Raw genomic sequence first — 17328 nt, forward strand, 5'->3', positions numbered from 1 at the left:
GAGTCACACCAATGTATTTTATATTATTTGTGACTATTGTGAAGGGTGTTGTTTCCCTAATTTCTTTCTCATCCTGTTTATCCTTTGTGTAGAGAGAGACCATTGATTTGTTTGAGTTAATTTTATATCCAGCTACTGCACTGAAGCTGTTTATCAGGTTTAGGAGTTCTCTGGCTTTTGGTGTAAAATAAAAAATTGACAAATGGGACCTCATAATATTGCAAAGCTTTTGTAAGCTTCTAATAATCCCAAGGGCTTCAGATTGACTCATGTACTTGAATACAAAATATATTTACCATTTTCCCCCTAAACTTGCTACTATGGTTTGCTTATCAGTAATAATACATTACCCAGCACTAGATCAGAGATCAAGATCCAGCTACAATATATAAATCAGAGAAACTGCTTCAGTGAGCTTGCTTTTTTTGCCTGAGACTAGTGAATCATCCCTTTCTACTTGACTTCCTGGAGGAGAACTCAGATGCAGAGCAAGATGAGGCAGCTACAGGCAATCCAATTGGAAGAGTCTTCATGTCCTACTTCTGTGACTGCCCCCAAATGCCCAGTTCTAACTCTGATGCTCTCTTTGTACCATTACCAAATGAACCATTACAACAGGCCAGAAGCACTTGTATGTCTACAGGAGGAAGATAGACAAAAGTTAAAGGCATATCTCTTTTAATGTGACTTATGAGTTAAATAGCATTCTTAATACATATGCCTTTACACATACTTTAAAAATGAAAATAATAATTACTCTTTCAGCAATTTTATTAGCTCATAGATGATATACTCAGAACCAACTTGGGTGGACAGTAGTCCAGGAATTTGATTCAACTTCCTTACACCAGTTCCTCCCATCTTTTCTCTGTCACCTTCATTCTGTTTCCTATGTAGGTAGGCACCAGTGGTTTGAAAGTGCATGTCCTTCCTTCCTTCCTTTCTCTTTGCTTCTCAAGCATCAATGTCTAGGGACAGCACAGATGCAGTGGCTGACTGGAGAAAGAGTGAGGCCATTTCTGAACTTCAGGCTCAACTTCTCATTGATTGGAAGCTTGAAGGTAAACTTTTGCATAAGAGCAGTGAAGAAAACGAACAGCTCAGATCTGGCCAGTTGTTCTCCAGGGCAAGCTCTATTTCCTGGGAAAAAAAATTGCAGGATGAGTTACTTTCTCAGCTGACTGTGGTGTGCTTTGGGGATGGAGTCCCCGACTTCCTACTGCAAATCCTGAACTGACTCAGAACTGGGAAGGAAAGGAGCTGCACACCAAAGATAGGGTTGTAGTAGAACATCCAGAATGCTGCTCTGTCAACCCAGAGGGTTATGGCCAGTATAACATGTATGTCAGATTAAGATTGTGAAGGCACTGATTGACCTTAAAACCACTATAGATTTTTTTATATAAATAATGTAGTTTTGAATGCTTGTTATGCAGCAAAATTCTAACTAATACATAGGACATGAACTCATGGAATTATAAGGTGGAGATGTCTCTAACTGGGAACGTCATCTAACTTGTATATCTAATAGAGAAATAACGAAAATAGGAATGAAAACTCAATCCTGACCAGTTTTGCCAATTGTTGTGGCACATGGTCTTGGGTAAGAAAAAGCTCTCCTGTAAAGTGGAGTTTGTTTATAAGATTAAATAGTTACTAATCCTCTTTTCCTACTAGATTACTAACAACTACATTATCTTGGTGATTGTTCAACATAATTTGTCCGCTAATGGACCCCCTAATTAAGAGGGAGCAATACAACTGCCAGGGACAAAGCACCAGTGGCGTCTCTGTGTTGCTGTTTTTATTTTAGAGATGGTGTAGATAGGATCATATTATAGGACGAGATATGAATCCTCTAAAGGAAACAGATTTTTGCAATATGAGAGATGTCACATATGCAGGCTTCTCTTGGCCTAGAGAATGAACTTGCTGTGAAAGTCATGGGGGGTATACTAACATTCTTTTCACTGAAGTCCTAGGAAACAACATGTAGATCATTTAGGTGGAATGTAAAAAGAGTCCTATTCTACACTTCGGGAATAAGAATAATTAGAATAAATGAAGTATATAGCTGAGATTTTGAACTGTAATTCAAATCTTTTAATTGTTTTGTGAATGGGAAGACTGGACAGATGTCCTGTATTCTGTCCGCTTTCCTATTATTGTGAATTGTGAAAGATCAACAAAGGTGCCTCAGAAGCTCAGGGAATGGGAAAGAGAGCAGAAGCAGTACCAGGCAGGCACCCCAGGGCAGCCCAGAGTTTGCTGGTGTGACTTTTGGGTGGCAGTCAGTCACCTTTTTGAGGCAGTGTTAGGAAACACAAGCTTCAGTGTGAGAAAACCTTGTGGCTATTGAGCTCCAGATCCAGTGCATTTGACTAGGTCTTCATCTTCACTTCGGGGCTGCTCACTTATTCCAGCTTGAAAGGCTGTAGTGGGACATGTGCTCCAAGAGGGAGCTCTGCCTCATTGCCTATTCCACTCTCTCCTGCTCACTTGTGTGTGTTTTACATGCGATATATGTTCAGTACTTATTTATAGAACTAAGGAACTGTAAAACTATTTGAAAAAATGTGCAATATATAGAGGCCAATAAATATAAAACACTAGGGCATTTGATAAAAGCTCAAAAAAAGTAAGGCTACAAGTATTTGTTCATAATTGGCTGGAGATAAAACACAAGAGAGAGGATCATTACTACATCCCTCACTATGAATATCAGGTTGCAAAAGACAAATATGTCTATTTAGGTTTTTAAAGATGTACTTAAAATCATAAAAGACAAATGCCTTACTTGTTCAAGGAGTTATTGTATAGGACAGAACCCAATTCAGTTTTTCAAATGATAGTTAACAACTATTATTTGATATTCCCATCAGAGTGAGTCAGTAGCCACTTTCACACGCAGCATCCCTGCTCCTCCCCATGAAATCTAAGATGTTGACCTATCAGTGCAAATCACATAAAATTAATTTGGGTGTTTAAAGGCTTTGAAAAGAAGGCATGTATTCAGATTTTATTATGGTAAAGAAGCAGAGAGTTTGGTCTCTTTGTCTATTGTTGTGGAAAACAAGGGAAGCCAAAATTTTTACCAGACGCAAAGGAGATCATGAGAAAGAGGAGGCATTAAGCCATGCTAGGTCCTGAGAACATCAAGCTGCAAACAACACCTTGGAGCTGCACAAGATGGGGACATTAGGAGATGTTCAAATTAGAGCAGAGGTGTCTAGGCAGAAGATAAGGAAAGCAATGTGGTGGGATTCTGCCCAGGTTCCTTCTCATTTCCACTCACCCATTGAGAATGGCAGAAAACAGTCTCTCTTNTTAAACTGCCCATTCTCCAAAAAGTGCTCNGGATTGAAGGTGTCTGGAGTGGCCCACTCTTTGGGGTCCCTGTGAAGAGCCGTCAAATTCGTCAGAACCATGGTGCCCTAAAGGAGCGGCAAAGAGCCAAGGCTTGAATTGTGGGACACATGCTGTGAGGAATGGTGGTTCCCACTCCCATTCCTATTTACACCCTAAGCTCTCCACTAAGCTGTCCTTCGTTCAGAACAATGACAGCGTGTCCTTAGGATATTCCAGGGACATTAGGTTTTCTATATTATAAGATGCTAGTCTGTGGTAATAGGTCAGCATGAACTTAGGGAAAAGACATGTGACCATTCATGGGAAGATAATGGGAAACGTAGTAACCATCAACCAAGCCATTTCCTTCAGTGAGGACTATGGAAGGTCTATAAAAGAAAATTATGTGTCTACCAACTCTGCTTTTCTATTCTTAGGCCTCAGTACAGAGCTTCTGATCCATGCCCTTTTGCAGGTTTAGGAAAACATCAAGAATGCAGAATAAGCTAGCCCAGCCCACCAGGCTCCCTGGCATGGTGCATGGACTCCCCAGAGTGTGCCTTTTCCTCACACTGATTAATCCACCCCATTCTATTCAGGAACCATTCTCTTAGTTCTCTTGATTCTGTCATGTCAATTACTAGTTCTCACTTTCACTTTAGGGCAGGCCCCTGTGCTCTCTGACGCACATCTGCAGCAGAGCTGACAATGAATAAATAGGCCATGAACAGAACTTATCCATTCCACACTCCCACCTCCCATCATTTTCATGATCCATTCTGTAGAGTGTTTCCATCATTCTTAATAGGGGGAGGCATTATTCGATTCTCCATGGCCAGTTTTCCCTACTGCATAAGGTGTCATAGGCTGATACTCATTTTTATCAAATAACCCAGTTTTCCAATCATTTTAATCCCTTTAAACATCGTTTCCTTGTCACGAACACTCTTCCTATCCTACACTGTCTGACTGAAGTCTAATACTCTTTTTATTCTCAGAACTTGAATCTTTTCCTTTAGAACCTCTCTTGCTCCCTCTCAGGCTCTGCTCCTCACTCCAACCTATCTACACCTAGGCAGAACCAGGGTGCTTTCCTCTGGACATTCTCATGATATATAAGTCTTCAATACATGGTCACTTTGTTCAGGATGTTTTAAAGACAGAAAAAAATCTTTAAGTGTGTGAACAATAAAAAGTATAACTGCTACATAGAGTGGGAAGTTCTGCATCTATGTCCCTCCTTCCTATGAAGGCTATACATTATTCTTTGTCATGGGTTGCACTGCATTGTAGAGATGTAGGAATCAGTGCTATGAGAGATTTACAGTTTTCTCAGAGTCATGCAGTGGGCAGAGACGCATGTACTTCTGCAACTAGTTGCAGGTAAGGTTAAAAAAAGAAATTATCGTTCTTTGCTTCACTCGTGTATTATCTAGTTAGATTTTCAGTGTTTAGAGCTGATGTTAGAGTTGAAATTGACAGTCCATGGCAAATGTATGATTAGACTGTCTGTTTCTCTGAGGATAAAGGCATGGTTGTGTCTGTGTTTCCAGGGTACACTCTTCTCATCCCAACCCTGAAGACTTTCCTGAGCATAACACATTTATAGTAATGGATAATTGTCTAGGAGATGACAATAGAACACCAGTGAGAGTTGCTGATTTTGACCAGTATACGGTGTAGAGAAAGAATGGAAAGGATACTAATTGTGCCTTGCATGGAAAGAGTGTGATGTTGTCAGGAGAGCACTTTGCAGAAATCCCGAGTAGATCCTAAGCTTGGGTCTGGGAACAAAGGGATGTAAGAGGGATCTATGAAGAAAAATAAAAGGAAGAGCATTCAATTTTAATGTACTAAGTTCAGTGGAGTAAGAAAAATCAGAACAGGTTTAGATGTGAATCCCAAATCTTATGACATTTTATATTAAAGTAGAGAGACCTTATGTAAAATTCTTTCACGTAGGCATAACATTTAAATGTATACACTGGAGATTAATGCTTATGAAGAGTGGTTTGAGACATTTTGAAATGAAAAGCATCCTCAGAACATATTTGCTTGGCAACTATCTACTTTCTTCTCTCCCTGTCTTATAATTAATGTTTCACTTTGGACTGGTTTTCTTTGGGAGATAGAAAGTTCTCAAATATAAGGCAGTAAGTAAAAGCTGGAAAACCACCTTTGAGCATGAATATGGCAAAGAAATGCTGACTACTGTGAGCCCACATTAGTACAAGGAGAGGCTAGGATTTTCTTTATCAAATACAATCAACTTTAAGTAAATTTAACCAGGGAATGCTCCTTTCCGTACTCTCCATGATACATATAATTATCACTTAGATACACTGGAAGAGTGCTCACATTCTCTTATGAATACTATCTCTCTTTCATTTCACATGATTTCTTGGGGGCAGAACTACGTTTGTGTTCCTCACATAATGCCAAGGATGAACTGGAGAGGAGAAGCTAAGAGTGCAGGGTCACCTTAGGCAAGTGGAATCCAGCCAGGGTGCTATCAGCTGTTACTTCTCTGGGAACATTCAAGGGGATGATGTTGCCCATTCTCAGCACTTCATGGATGACAGCATTGGTGTAGGACATGGAGTCTCCGTCATCTGTGCTTGGCTGTCTTCCATGTCCAATCACTCTGTCAATCTCAGAGTGTACTTTCTCTGCAAGAAAACAGGTGCGTCTGTTAGCTTTATAGTTTAGTGCTTCCTTCTGAAGACTGAGAAATTGTCTCCAAGGTGTTATTTTCTTACATTTCACCCAATGTTCTGCTTACAAAGAAACACCATATTTNTTACCTTCTCAAAGGTTTTGANAAACNGTCAGTTCTAATTGTCCTTNTGCTTACAACATAGCCACAGCTTTAAACCTACTCAGAACTGAATAGCCGTGATCAGCATGGCTAAGCTCATAGCAGTAGCCAATCAGGCTTCTGCAAATAAGTTGATTCCACCTGCTTCTTTATATTAAAAAAAGGTAAGTTTTCAGAATTTGNTAATCTCAGATATCTACAATCAAGATATCAAGAGAGTTTTTTATGTGATATTGATTAATCTGTCTCTAGATGACAATTTNGCTGTGTTCTACTCTCTAAGGGAGAAGGAAGTAAATTTGTTTGTGTTGTTTGTAAAATACATTTTAAAATATTCTATTTTATATTTTTGTGCACTTGTACATATTCCAAAGTGAAAAGGTGAAGTTCAGAAGAAAATTTGAAGGGTTCAGTTCCCTCTGTGTACTATCTGGGTTCTGGGGATTGAGCTGAGGATGGTGGACTTGCAGCCCGGTACCTTCATGAGATCAACACTCTCATTGGCCTGTCTAATATCTCTTTAAAAGTCACTAATGTGGTTCACAGGACTAATCACTTCCTAACACCACTCCAATGGTAACTGAACTTCACAGAATTATTTCAATTACTGAATAACTGCTGACCATGATTTCCTAAGGAGATGTATCAGAGTGCAAGGTACATTACAAACTCTTACTGAGCATTGTTGCCATTGTTGCTACTGAAGCTACTTATAAACTCCCTGACTCAGTTTCCTTGTCTGACTTCTAAGAATAAACAGGGCTTATTTTAATAATGTTTTGATAATTACATAAACTAATGTAAGCATAACAAGGTGTCGGAACTGCTGGACCTGTTCTTTATAGTGTCACAATTTTCTCTCTTAACAGAGATTCTACTGTTGTCCATCTAAAAAATGTCATTTCTAAATTTTTTTTTTTGAGTCAATGTAAGCATGTGACTAAGTTCTTCCCAGCAATGTGGAAATAAACATTATGTTTTATTTTGTGTCAAGTTCTGAAAAAAGATGGCTCCCTGCTTCTTTTCTCTGTTCTTTGCCTGTGGATACAAAGGCAGTCCTCATGGAATCCAGTTTAGAGAGTTTTGGAGTTTACTTCCTGTTTAACTCAGTAATAAGTTGAAAGGAATTTAGAATAAGCCCTTTATTGGATATAGTTTATAGAGTTTTCTCCTGTGAGAGAAATAAACATCCATCAGTGGACTACCATCCATAAATACTTAATTAGGGATATGCATCTAACAAAATAGTACCACAATAGCCATGCTTTGTTTTTGAGGTAGACAAATAACCTCAAGCTTGTGCTACTTCTGCCTCAGCCTCTCAAGTATTATAGATAAATGTATCTTCCACCAACCACAGACCACCATAACAATTTTAAGGCTACAAATATTAATTATTAAGTATGCTCATATTGCTATATATGTAAATGCTAAGGAATTGTTTGGAACTGACATTTAATGTCCATTAAAGATGTTCCGTATTCCTCTACCCTCATTCCACATTTTGTCTTTAGTAAGTTAACTATTTTAGATAACTCTTTGGAGTGGTTTAGGACAGTTTGTACAGTCTTGCAGATGGTTACTTAGTATTGTATCCTGAAAGCTCATCTATGCTAGAGTACTCAACATTTCTTTTCCTCATGATTGAATTGTGTTTCTAGGTTATGAATGTCATTCTTGATCCATTCACAGTCCATCAATGCTTTGGTTGGTCCTATCTCTTAATTATGGTGCATGTTGCAAAATAAACATGGGTGCAATAAATGTCATATAAATCTATTGGTATTCTGGAGCCTTTGCTATAGAAGTCAAATCTGATCCAGGGTGGTTTACATGAAAATGTAAATATTCAGGCAGACATGCATTTTAAATTGTAATGTAAGATGCATATTGTAGAAGTTTGAATAAAAATCTTTCCCATAAGTTTGGGTATTTGAACACTTATAATTCTTATTTGTGGAGGTTATAGAACCTTTAGCAAGTATAGTTTTGCTGGAAGAATTTTGTCACTGGTGTGAGTTTTGTATAGATTTCTGTTTCCTGTATGTAGCTGAGATGTTATTTTTAGTTTTTTGCTCTGACTATTAGCTGCCAAGCCTTCCCCCACCTTTATGGAGTCTCTTCTTGGAACCATAAACCAAAATAATCTTTTTCTTTTGTTAACTGCTTTTGGTAATGGAGTTTTATCCAGTCATAGAAGAGTAACTGATACAGAAAATGATACAAAGAATTGGGGTTGCTACTATGCGAAACCTGGCCACGTTAGGTTTTATTTTATATATTTTTGAGAGATGTGAAGAACTTTGCAACATTAGTTTAGAAAAGTGGCTCAACCTTGTAAGCAGAGCTTAATGGGCCATTCTAGTAGGAGGGAAAAACACGCTAGTATAGTTCCCGATCACGATGCTTCAGAGGGTAGGGAAGGCTTGAGCAGCAACTGAGCTGTAAGTCCATTTAGCTTATGCTTTGACAAAGAATCCACTGGCCTTGTGCCCTTGCCTTAAGAGCTTTCCGGAGGCTAATTTTAAAAGTAATGGCCTAATATTTTTTTGTCAATGAAAATTTTAATAAAGTGTACCATTAAGTCTCTGGCATGGCTATTAACTGGTTACTTTTAACTCTACAATTGGAAAGAGCAAGGTGGGCAGAACGAAGTTAAAAACATGCAGCTTTGAGGGGAAAAAAAGGCACTAAAAAGCTTAACGTTGTCCATGAAGCCTATGCTGAATTGGAGGCTTATGTGATCTTTAAAGAGATCACGTCAATTAAAGAAATGCCTACTGTTCTTCACTGAACCATGAGAAGGGTTCATGGAGGGTAAGACAATACTCAGCTAAGCTAAAGGAGAAGATCCAAGGAGGGAAACCTCCTTCTTGAAAAGCAAAGCTCCTTCAAATGTAATGCAGAGGGCAACAGGCTATCACAGTAGGACAGCTGAAGATGTCAGTGTCATCATCATGCTTTAGAGGTTTGGGAGATGCAAGAGTGTTGGGCGTGATAATTCTTCCTATGGATGTTCAGATAGCTACTGAGGAAAGATGACATCTAACAGTGGAGTCCGCATTTGAAGTCTATAAAACCACTGCATAGGGTTTTGAAAGTGAAGCCCAAGTTCCATAGAATCCCTAAGATGTTGGAGATGTGGCACCCCTAAGGCCCTACAAAGGAGACTTCACATAGGGAATGGAACTATCCCTAGAGGGCGCTTATGTTGCAGGCTGCAAAGGCACGTGGGTGGAGACATCTTAGTGCTATGAAACTAAATTCCATGTATGTGGCATTTGACCTCTTGAATTTCATTTTTTTTTTTTTAAGCATGTCCTCACTAAACCTCCATTCTTTTGTTCTGGAAGGAAAATGTATACTCCCTGCCAGTGAATGCTGGACGTCTATAAATCTGCATTTGGGTTTTACATTGGGTCACGGTTAAGAGGTTGCCTTCAGTGTCTGAAACGACTTTGGACTTTTGAACAGTAAAGGGACAGCTAAAGAGTACAGGGACTTTTAAGTTAGACTAAATGCATTTTGCATCATAACATACCACGATTCTATAGAGAACAATGGCTCAAATAAAGAGAACTAATTGAGAAATGTAAAGTATATGCTCTAATATTTAAATACTTAGTCCTAGGAGGTGCTTTAGGAATCCATGGATCCTTTAGGAAGTAGAGCCTTAGTGGAGGAAGTATGCCAATGGGGATGGCTTTGAGGGTTCTATACTTGCCCTAATTCCAGTTTTCTCTTTGTTTTATGTTTGCAGTTGAGATGTGAGATCTCAGCTTCTTGGTCATGTTACTCACTGCCAAACATCCTGAATAATTATAGACTCTGTCATTTAAAATAAACTCTCAAATGTATAAATTGGTTTGGTTATATTATTGTATTATAGCAACAGAATTGCAGGTAACAAAACATAATCATATATAGATGTAATAATATATACATTTAGTATCAAAAAACAAAAAAAGGCTGGGCATGAAAGAAAGCTCAGTAACAAAGTGATAGCTATACAAACATGAGGATCTGAGTTTGCTATCTAGAATCCATTTTTAAAAATCCAGGTATGGTGGCATTTACTTCTAATCCCAGTGTACTGGGACAAGGCAGAGACAGGCATATTTCCCTGGCCCGCTGGCAAGAGAGTCTTATCTACTTGGTGAGTTTGAGACAGTGAAAGACCCTGTCTCGAAAAGTGGATGGAGCTGAAGAAATGACTACTTGATCTTTACTAAATGGGAGACATTGTGATCACTACTCTTAGGGCAAAATATTTGGCTTGAGTGTGATATAGTATCTTTAAACTCCCCTCATATAATCTATAACAAAATTTTAAAAATGTTTCATGACATGAAAATATTCTTATCTCCCATGTGAAAAACTATTTTTTTAATCCAAAAAGATAAAAATGATGGGATTGGCCACTCTTTCTGAAGGACTGAAAACTACCGTGGAGTCATAAACAATGTGTAAAGCCCATAATGGGAATACATTGTGCAATCACTCAAGGAAGAAAATGGAAGCAATTTACTAGGCAGTAAATTCTTAGTGAATTTTAAAACATGTTATGGGGTAGTATCTGAGAAAATTCTGAAAGCTCAAGAATTTGGATAGTACATTTTTGGTAGATGGAAAGCCAATACTGTATGTAGAGGCAAGATTAGGGCAATGCCAATGGGGGAAATATAATGTTGAGAGGCACCATGCAGAATGTGTATGGTTGAGTCTGGATAGCAGAGGTAGCATTAATAGGATGCCAGGTATCAGATGGAAACATCTTGGTGATAGACATGACAAAATGAGAAAGCACTGCTGGAAAGAAAGGACTTAGTGGATTTTTAATTGCACACTGTCACTCTCTGCTGGAAACTATAACAAGGAAGGCTGACTTCACTATGTGACCCTAAAACGGAAGATTCTTTAAAGCATAGACTATAAAGTCTGCACCAATGACTCATCACAATCCTGACAGGACATGTGAAGGCCATGCCTGTTCTCCCAAACCGCTCGTCTCACAGCTGTTCCATTTCTTTCCATTCCACTATTTCACCTTCTGGCCCATCTAAACAACAACTTTCAGAAACACCATTCTCCCTGGTCTAGGCACATCCAGCACATGCTCACCTTGCACTTCTGGNTTTGTAGTTATGTAGAGCAGAGCCCAGCGCAGTGTGTTAGTTGTTGTCTCTGATCCAGCAAAGAAGAGGTCCAGGGCGCTGCAGATGAGGTTCTCTCCATGGAAACTTGTAGTAGTCTTGTCTCCATAGTAGAGAAGACAGTTTTATCATTTTTTTTAAGTTAGAAGATTTGCGATTATCTCATTAACAGAGTTTAAAACCTGGAAAACAAATTTAGAAGGAATCTTTCTAAATGATATCCCCTTTGCTCTCATTGGATAGTGATGCTCTCATTCAAGTGAGAGCTTTATTAAAAAGCAGCACTTGATGGTTAAAAATCAAAACAGTCGTTTTCTTATGAGTATAGTTTGGTAAAAGCTTTTAGTAAAAACAGGGATTATTGGATACAAAAGAGGATTTTCTTGCATGTATCAGTTACATCACTCAGTCACAGTTCATGGCCCAGAGTACTCAATTTACATTTCTGTTTTAGTTCTTTTAACATGAAAAAACACTTGTGATGATAATTTTTGGGTACACCTTGAAGGATTTTTTTAAATTAAATCATTGAAAGTAGGAAGATGACCTCTTCCCCCTTAGCCAGATCTTTTGAGGGGCAAGGGTCCATCTTAAATCTGGACAATACCTTCTGTTCACAGCTTATATAAATACATGAAAGAAGGAAGTTTTTGCTTATCGCCTGCTATACCTATTCTCTCACTGGCAAGTCAATTCCTTAAAACCTACTTCTTCAGGATTCTGATACACACTGAAGATCAGCTGAGATATCCAGCCTCATGGACTGAACAACTACTAGATTATTGGATTTTCTAATGGTAAATAGCCATTGTTGGACTACTTAGAATACAGATTGTAATCCATATATATGTGGGATTTATTGCAATTACATTCACTTCTGTTCCTCTAGAAATCTCTGAATAATACAACACACATTTTAATCATGATAAATTATGTGAAATAGAAATGTCCAACAAGTATAACAAATACTCAACAAATGTTTTGTTCACTTCAGAAATTCTGTAAAATCTCCATGTTCACTGGCTGTCCTACTCCCCCATTAATCTTTCATTGTCAAAAGCTCTTGGGACCTTTCAATCCTTCTTTAGAGTATAATATTGTACTTCACAACTTTCTCTGAGGTATCCATATGTTAATATTGCTCTTGATGTTGGTGGTCTTATACCTGAACTCCATATAGTAAACAACTTGACTCCCACACTAGAGATAAAATGTTGCTTCTATTGAATTATTCCCGGAAGATGACATAAAAGAGGTTGGTTAGGCATTTCCCACTGTACGCTTGGTCAAAGAGTAAACCTGGAATCCACTGAGTTTAAAATTCTGTGACAGATGTAGTGTTGTGTTCTAGCCAGAAGTCTACTTAAATAATAGCAGCACAATTAGTGTTGTGATCTGAACCTGAAACATCCCCTAAAGACTCATGGTCTTAAAATCTGGTTCCTAGTTTGGTGGAAAGAATTTGGAGGTTTGGAGGAAGTAGGAAGTATGGTTCATTAGAGGGCTCCTCACCAGAGGAGGTAATCAAAATTATAAAAAGGCTCTGGATTCTGCCTTCAGCTTCCTGGTAGATATTAGGGTGTAGACTTGACCACAACCTTTGTTACCAGCAGCTCAGATGCTCTGCGATTAATTTTCTATAAAAATGTATCAAAACACTCTGAAATTGTGACCCCAAAATAAATCTTCAATCTTAAACTGTTTCTGTTGTTTGTTCACTTTGCAGCCTGCTCACTGCCCCCATCTTGATCACTCCTTCCACATTTCTCTCTCTTCCCTCTCCTCAGATATCTCCCCAACTCTGGCCTTTAAGTGTCTGCCAGGTTAGGTGCTTCCTCTCCCACTGAGGCCAGAGAAGGCACACCAGCTAGTAGAACATATCCAATATACAGGCAACAGATTTTGGGATACCCCTGCTCTAGTTGTTCGGGATCCACATGAGGGGAGTTCTAGGCCCTGCCTTTGTATGTTCTTTGGTTGGTGGTTTAGACTCTAATAGCCCCAAAGTTCCAGGTTAGTTGACTCTGTTGGTCTTCCTGTGGAGTTCCTATCCCCTTTGGGACATACAATCCTTCTTCATTCTTTATCCTCCTTTTCATCCCTATAATTCCTGCTACCCAGTTCCTTAGTTTTCAGTGAGGACATCCCTGCACTAGAGGAGAAAGTGCTTGTGGGGATAGCACAAGTGAGTATAGACCTACTTTTGGGTGGATCACAGAGAAGTTAATGACACAGAAGCAGAAAGTCTTAACAGGAAAATGAACTTTTAAAGGGCTAATAGCTGTGTTTCAGATTCGTTCTATCTGGAACCATGTGTACCCAAGGTATGGTAAAGCTAAAACAACCTGCCACTGTTATCTTCACATGCTCCTCAAAAGATGTCTAAGAGAGCATACATTTTAATACAGAAGCACAAGAAATATGAGAATCAAGTTTAGCTGATTGGTACACACTGTACATTCCATACATGTGTTAATTCAGAAATGTATATTATGTTTAGATAGAAGCTTTTGTGTTTTCAGAACAAAGGACCAGACACCAATAAAGACAAATAGCCCAGGTAATCCAGTCTCAAAGACAACTTTAGTTTCTCTTTCCTTAAAAAGTTGCATTCAGTACAACTTCTAGGTAGCTAGTTCAGGTGGGTCAACTTCACTGACTACTTCTGTCAGGACTTCAATTAAGCCCCACACTGTCCCATCTCACAGAAATCAGACAGTAAAAAATACAACTAGCTTTTGCAGGGCTTGGCCAACATTTCAATTTTCTTAGGACTTCCAAATGTGGCTGTTGACACCAGACAGTGGGAAGAAATTTGAAGAACATGATTTTCCCATCTCCAAGGGGTGGGTGGTTTGTGGTTGTTCAGTGGGTGATGGACGCTTGCCTTCATTTGGGGGATTGGTTGTAAGTTGTGAATGATTTTGGTCAGGGAGAAAATAAAGTGAAAGAGGTTAGATTAAGGGATCACATTCTCTCTTTCTCTTTCTTTCCTCTGTTTCTTTCTCTATCTAGTGTGAGGGGGAAAAGTGGTGATAAGGAATGGAATGAAAAAGGGAGGATACAAGAATGGTAGGATAAGAGAGTAGATTATTGAATCTATGTTGAAACTAAAATGCAACCACCAGTCTCAAATATTTTACATAGGTATGAATTTTTGTATACTGATACAAATTTATGGTTGTTTTCATTATAACATACTGTATGTATGTTTCCTCTCTTGCCTAAGGTATTGTACCTATATGCAACTCATTTAAAAATGTAATGTAAAGTTCTACTCCTTGAAAGCTACTATTACAAACTGTTTAGGATAATTAAGAAATGCAGGATTAAAAAAAGGCAGGTTAGTAGTTAGACACCTACAAAAATCAAACATGTAGTCTTGTTAAGGAACTAGTTTAGCATATTACAAAAGTAAGCTTTATTTAGCCCCTACAGATGTTCTCAAAGTTAAGCAGATAGTATCTAGCTGGAAATGAGTAATGCTTTCCTAATGTGACAGACTTTAGATATGTCATCGTGAAACACTTCAGAGACCCATCAAATATGACATTTAAGACATTTTAATAATGATAGGCCTTTTATGAAAGTGAGATATGTCAGTTCTTGGAAGCACCCCAATGCTCCTTTAAAGCAGATAATGGGCATTGAAGAATTTCCATATGAAGTTTGCTTCAAATGTGGCAAGGCTGGACAAAAAAACTACCCTTGCTTCAACTTCTGATAGAATGCTGTCCAAACTGTGGATAAGGAGGACACTGGGAAATCAAGTGACAAATTTTGCCAAGACAAAGTAGGCCTGTCCTTCAAATTTCCTGCTTCACAAATAAGTCTGTCAGATATTCTGGGTCTGTAGGCTGAAGATGGATGCAGAGGAAAGTTGGGTGGCTGTCCAGGCAGCCATCAGTCTCTGTGCTTTCTGCAATTTTGAAAGCTGCTTGCTCAACACTTCCCATTTACTCAGGTAATATTTATTCTTCTCAGATCCTGGGTGGAATTGAAGACTAGATAGTTATAATCTCACATATAAGCTTAAGATGTTCGGGTTTTGAGAAAATGGTTTAAGGTCTAAGAAGATGTTTTTAGGTTGATAATGCAAGCTATGATGGAAAGTGATTTAGGTACAGAACTTTGGACTCACCAAGATAAGATAGTGGACTGTGTTCTCTGTAATTCTTACCTGATAGTTCTCATAATTATTTTTTATTATATATAGTTTATTGCTATTAAAGACAGAGCCTTTACTGGACTAAAAGGAGAAGATATTTGGGTAGACTTTTTGCACTGCATAATGCTTGTCTTTGCATCATTCCAATATTGATTTATGTACTAGCAGAGAGCTGAGTACTGCCGAGACTTTGGTGTTGTCATTTTTGTGGATCATTGCCTGTCTTAGTATTTTGTAAGCATGCACCTCCATCACCTCATGATTGGTTTAATAAAGATCTGGTGGCCAATAGCTGAGGCAGGAAAGGAAAAGTGGGACTTCCAGGCAGGATAGGAAAAGTGAGAAAAATTGAGAGGTGCAAGATTTGTCAAACTCAGAGCAGCTGGACATACCAGGATGAGTGAAGGGTAACAGGTCATGTGGAAAACATGGACTAGAAAAAGTGAGTTAATTAGGGTATACCAGCTAGTTAGGGGTCAGCAAACTAAGGCCTAAGCTGTAATAAATAATAGTAAGTCTCTATGTCATTATTTGGGAGCTGGAGGCTCAAGACAGTCTGATGATAGATGAGTATGAGAGAAACAGTCTTGCCCAAGGAAGAACTCAGAAATTGGTTACCCAGCATCAAATGATCATCCTTAAAAACATACCTGAAAGTAACATTATATAGACTGAGAACATTTTATTATATACTTAGAAACATAACTTTATACATATACATAAAAATAGTAATTAAGTACAAATTGAGAATGTGAATTTGAATGAGACCAAGGAAAGGAACTTAAAATGTTTAAAGGAAGAAAAGGGAAGAAGTGAATTATGCAATTATAAAATAAGTTATATTAAATAATTTATTTTAAATTACACCTAAACCCACAAGGTGTTGATGTGTTCAATGAACACTGCCCCCAAAATATTCACGAACATATTATACTTAATCCCTAAACCTAGGACAACTCAAACATGTAACTACAGAGAAAATGACATCCCATTCAACTATTGCACTGTGTAGAAAGAGGAATATTAAGATAAATTCATGAGCTAGAACATACACTCTGCAGGTATCACTGAGGGAGAAAGAGAGAAGCATAGACGGAGACAAACCTAGTAAATAAAAACATTGTTATTTGTTTTTAAACAGGGAAATTCCCACATACATGCATATGTACCAATGTAAATAGTAACATAGACCATTAAACATTAGAAATGTTTTGTATGTACTAAGTTCATGTATTATAAGTAGATTTATATCAAGCTCAACTTTTTAAAAGGAATTATTTATTTATTTTATGCATAAGTGCAATGTCACTCTCTTCAGACACACCAGAAGAAGACATCAGACCCCATTACAGATGGTTGTGAGCCACCATGTAGTTGCTGGGCATTAAACTTAGGACCTCTGAAGAATAGTCAATGCTCTTAACTGGTGAGGCATCTCAGTCCTCAAATTCCTCTTTTAAAGATATTGTATGTTGTTTGAAAGGATCCCCCAAAGAGAAAAACCTTTGTTGTATCAGACCCAATCCAACAGTCTTTCCAAAATATGCAAAAAGAGAGAACGTACTTGGCACATCATTGATGCCTCCAAACATGTGGGTTTATCTAATAACCTCAGCAACTCATGAAATTGACTGTCCTCATACTCAAAGTGCTCCCCAAAGGCAAAGGAACAAATGATGTTGGAGACTGCACTGTAGATCTTGAAGTGAGGGTCAAAAGGCTGTCCTAGAGGTAGGGAGAGGGGAGGCATAAATCTTTCAAAGACAGTTTTTCTTCCTTCCTTCCTTCCTTCCTTCCTTCCTTCCTTCCTTCCTTCCTTCCTTCCTTCCTTCCTTCCTTCC

The 17328-nt window shown here is 38.3% G+C and overlaps 1 protein-coding gene across 4 annotated transcripts in view; it reads right to left on the minus strand.

Annotated features, from left to right (window-relative positions):
• The window catches only part of LOC110323498 (cytochrome P450 2J3-like), a 51264-nt gene that overhangs the window by 3561 nt on the left and 30375 nt on the right, over positions 1-17328 (minus strand). For 2 of the 4 annotated variants that reach the window (XM_021200755.2, XM_021200754.2), the window contains 2 exons: positions 5830-6017; positions 1033-1140 (listed from right to left, as the gene is read on the minus strand). In XM_021200755.2, coding sequence (XP_021056414.1) covers positions 1033-1140; positions 5830-6017 — 296 coding nt within the window. Of the gene's footprint in view, positions 1-961; positions 1141-3295; positions 3435-5829; positions 6018-17328 lie in introns of those variants that run through there. The other 2 variants (XM_021200753.2, XM_021200752.2) reach the window with 2 other exon arrangements.

Source organism: Mus pahari, chromosome 6 (genome assembly GCF_900095145.1).
Source record: "Mus pahari chromosome 6, PAHARI_EIJ_v1.1, whole genome shotgun sequence".
Taxonomy (NCBI): domain Eukaryota; kingdom Metazoa; phylum Chordata; class Mammalia; order Rodentia; family Muridae; genus Mus; species Mus pahari.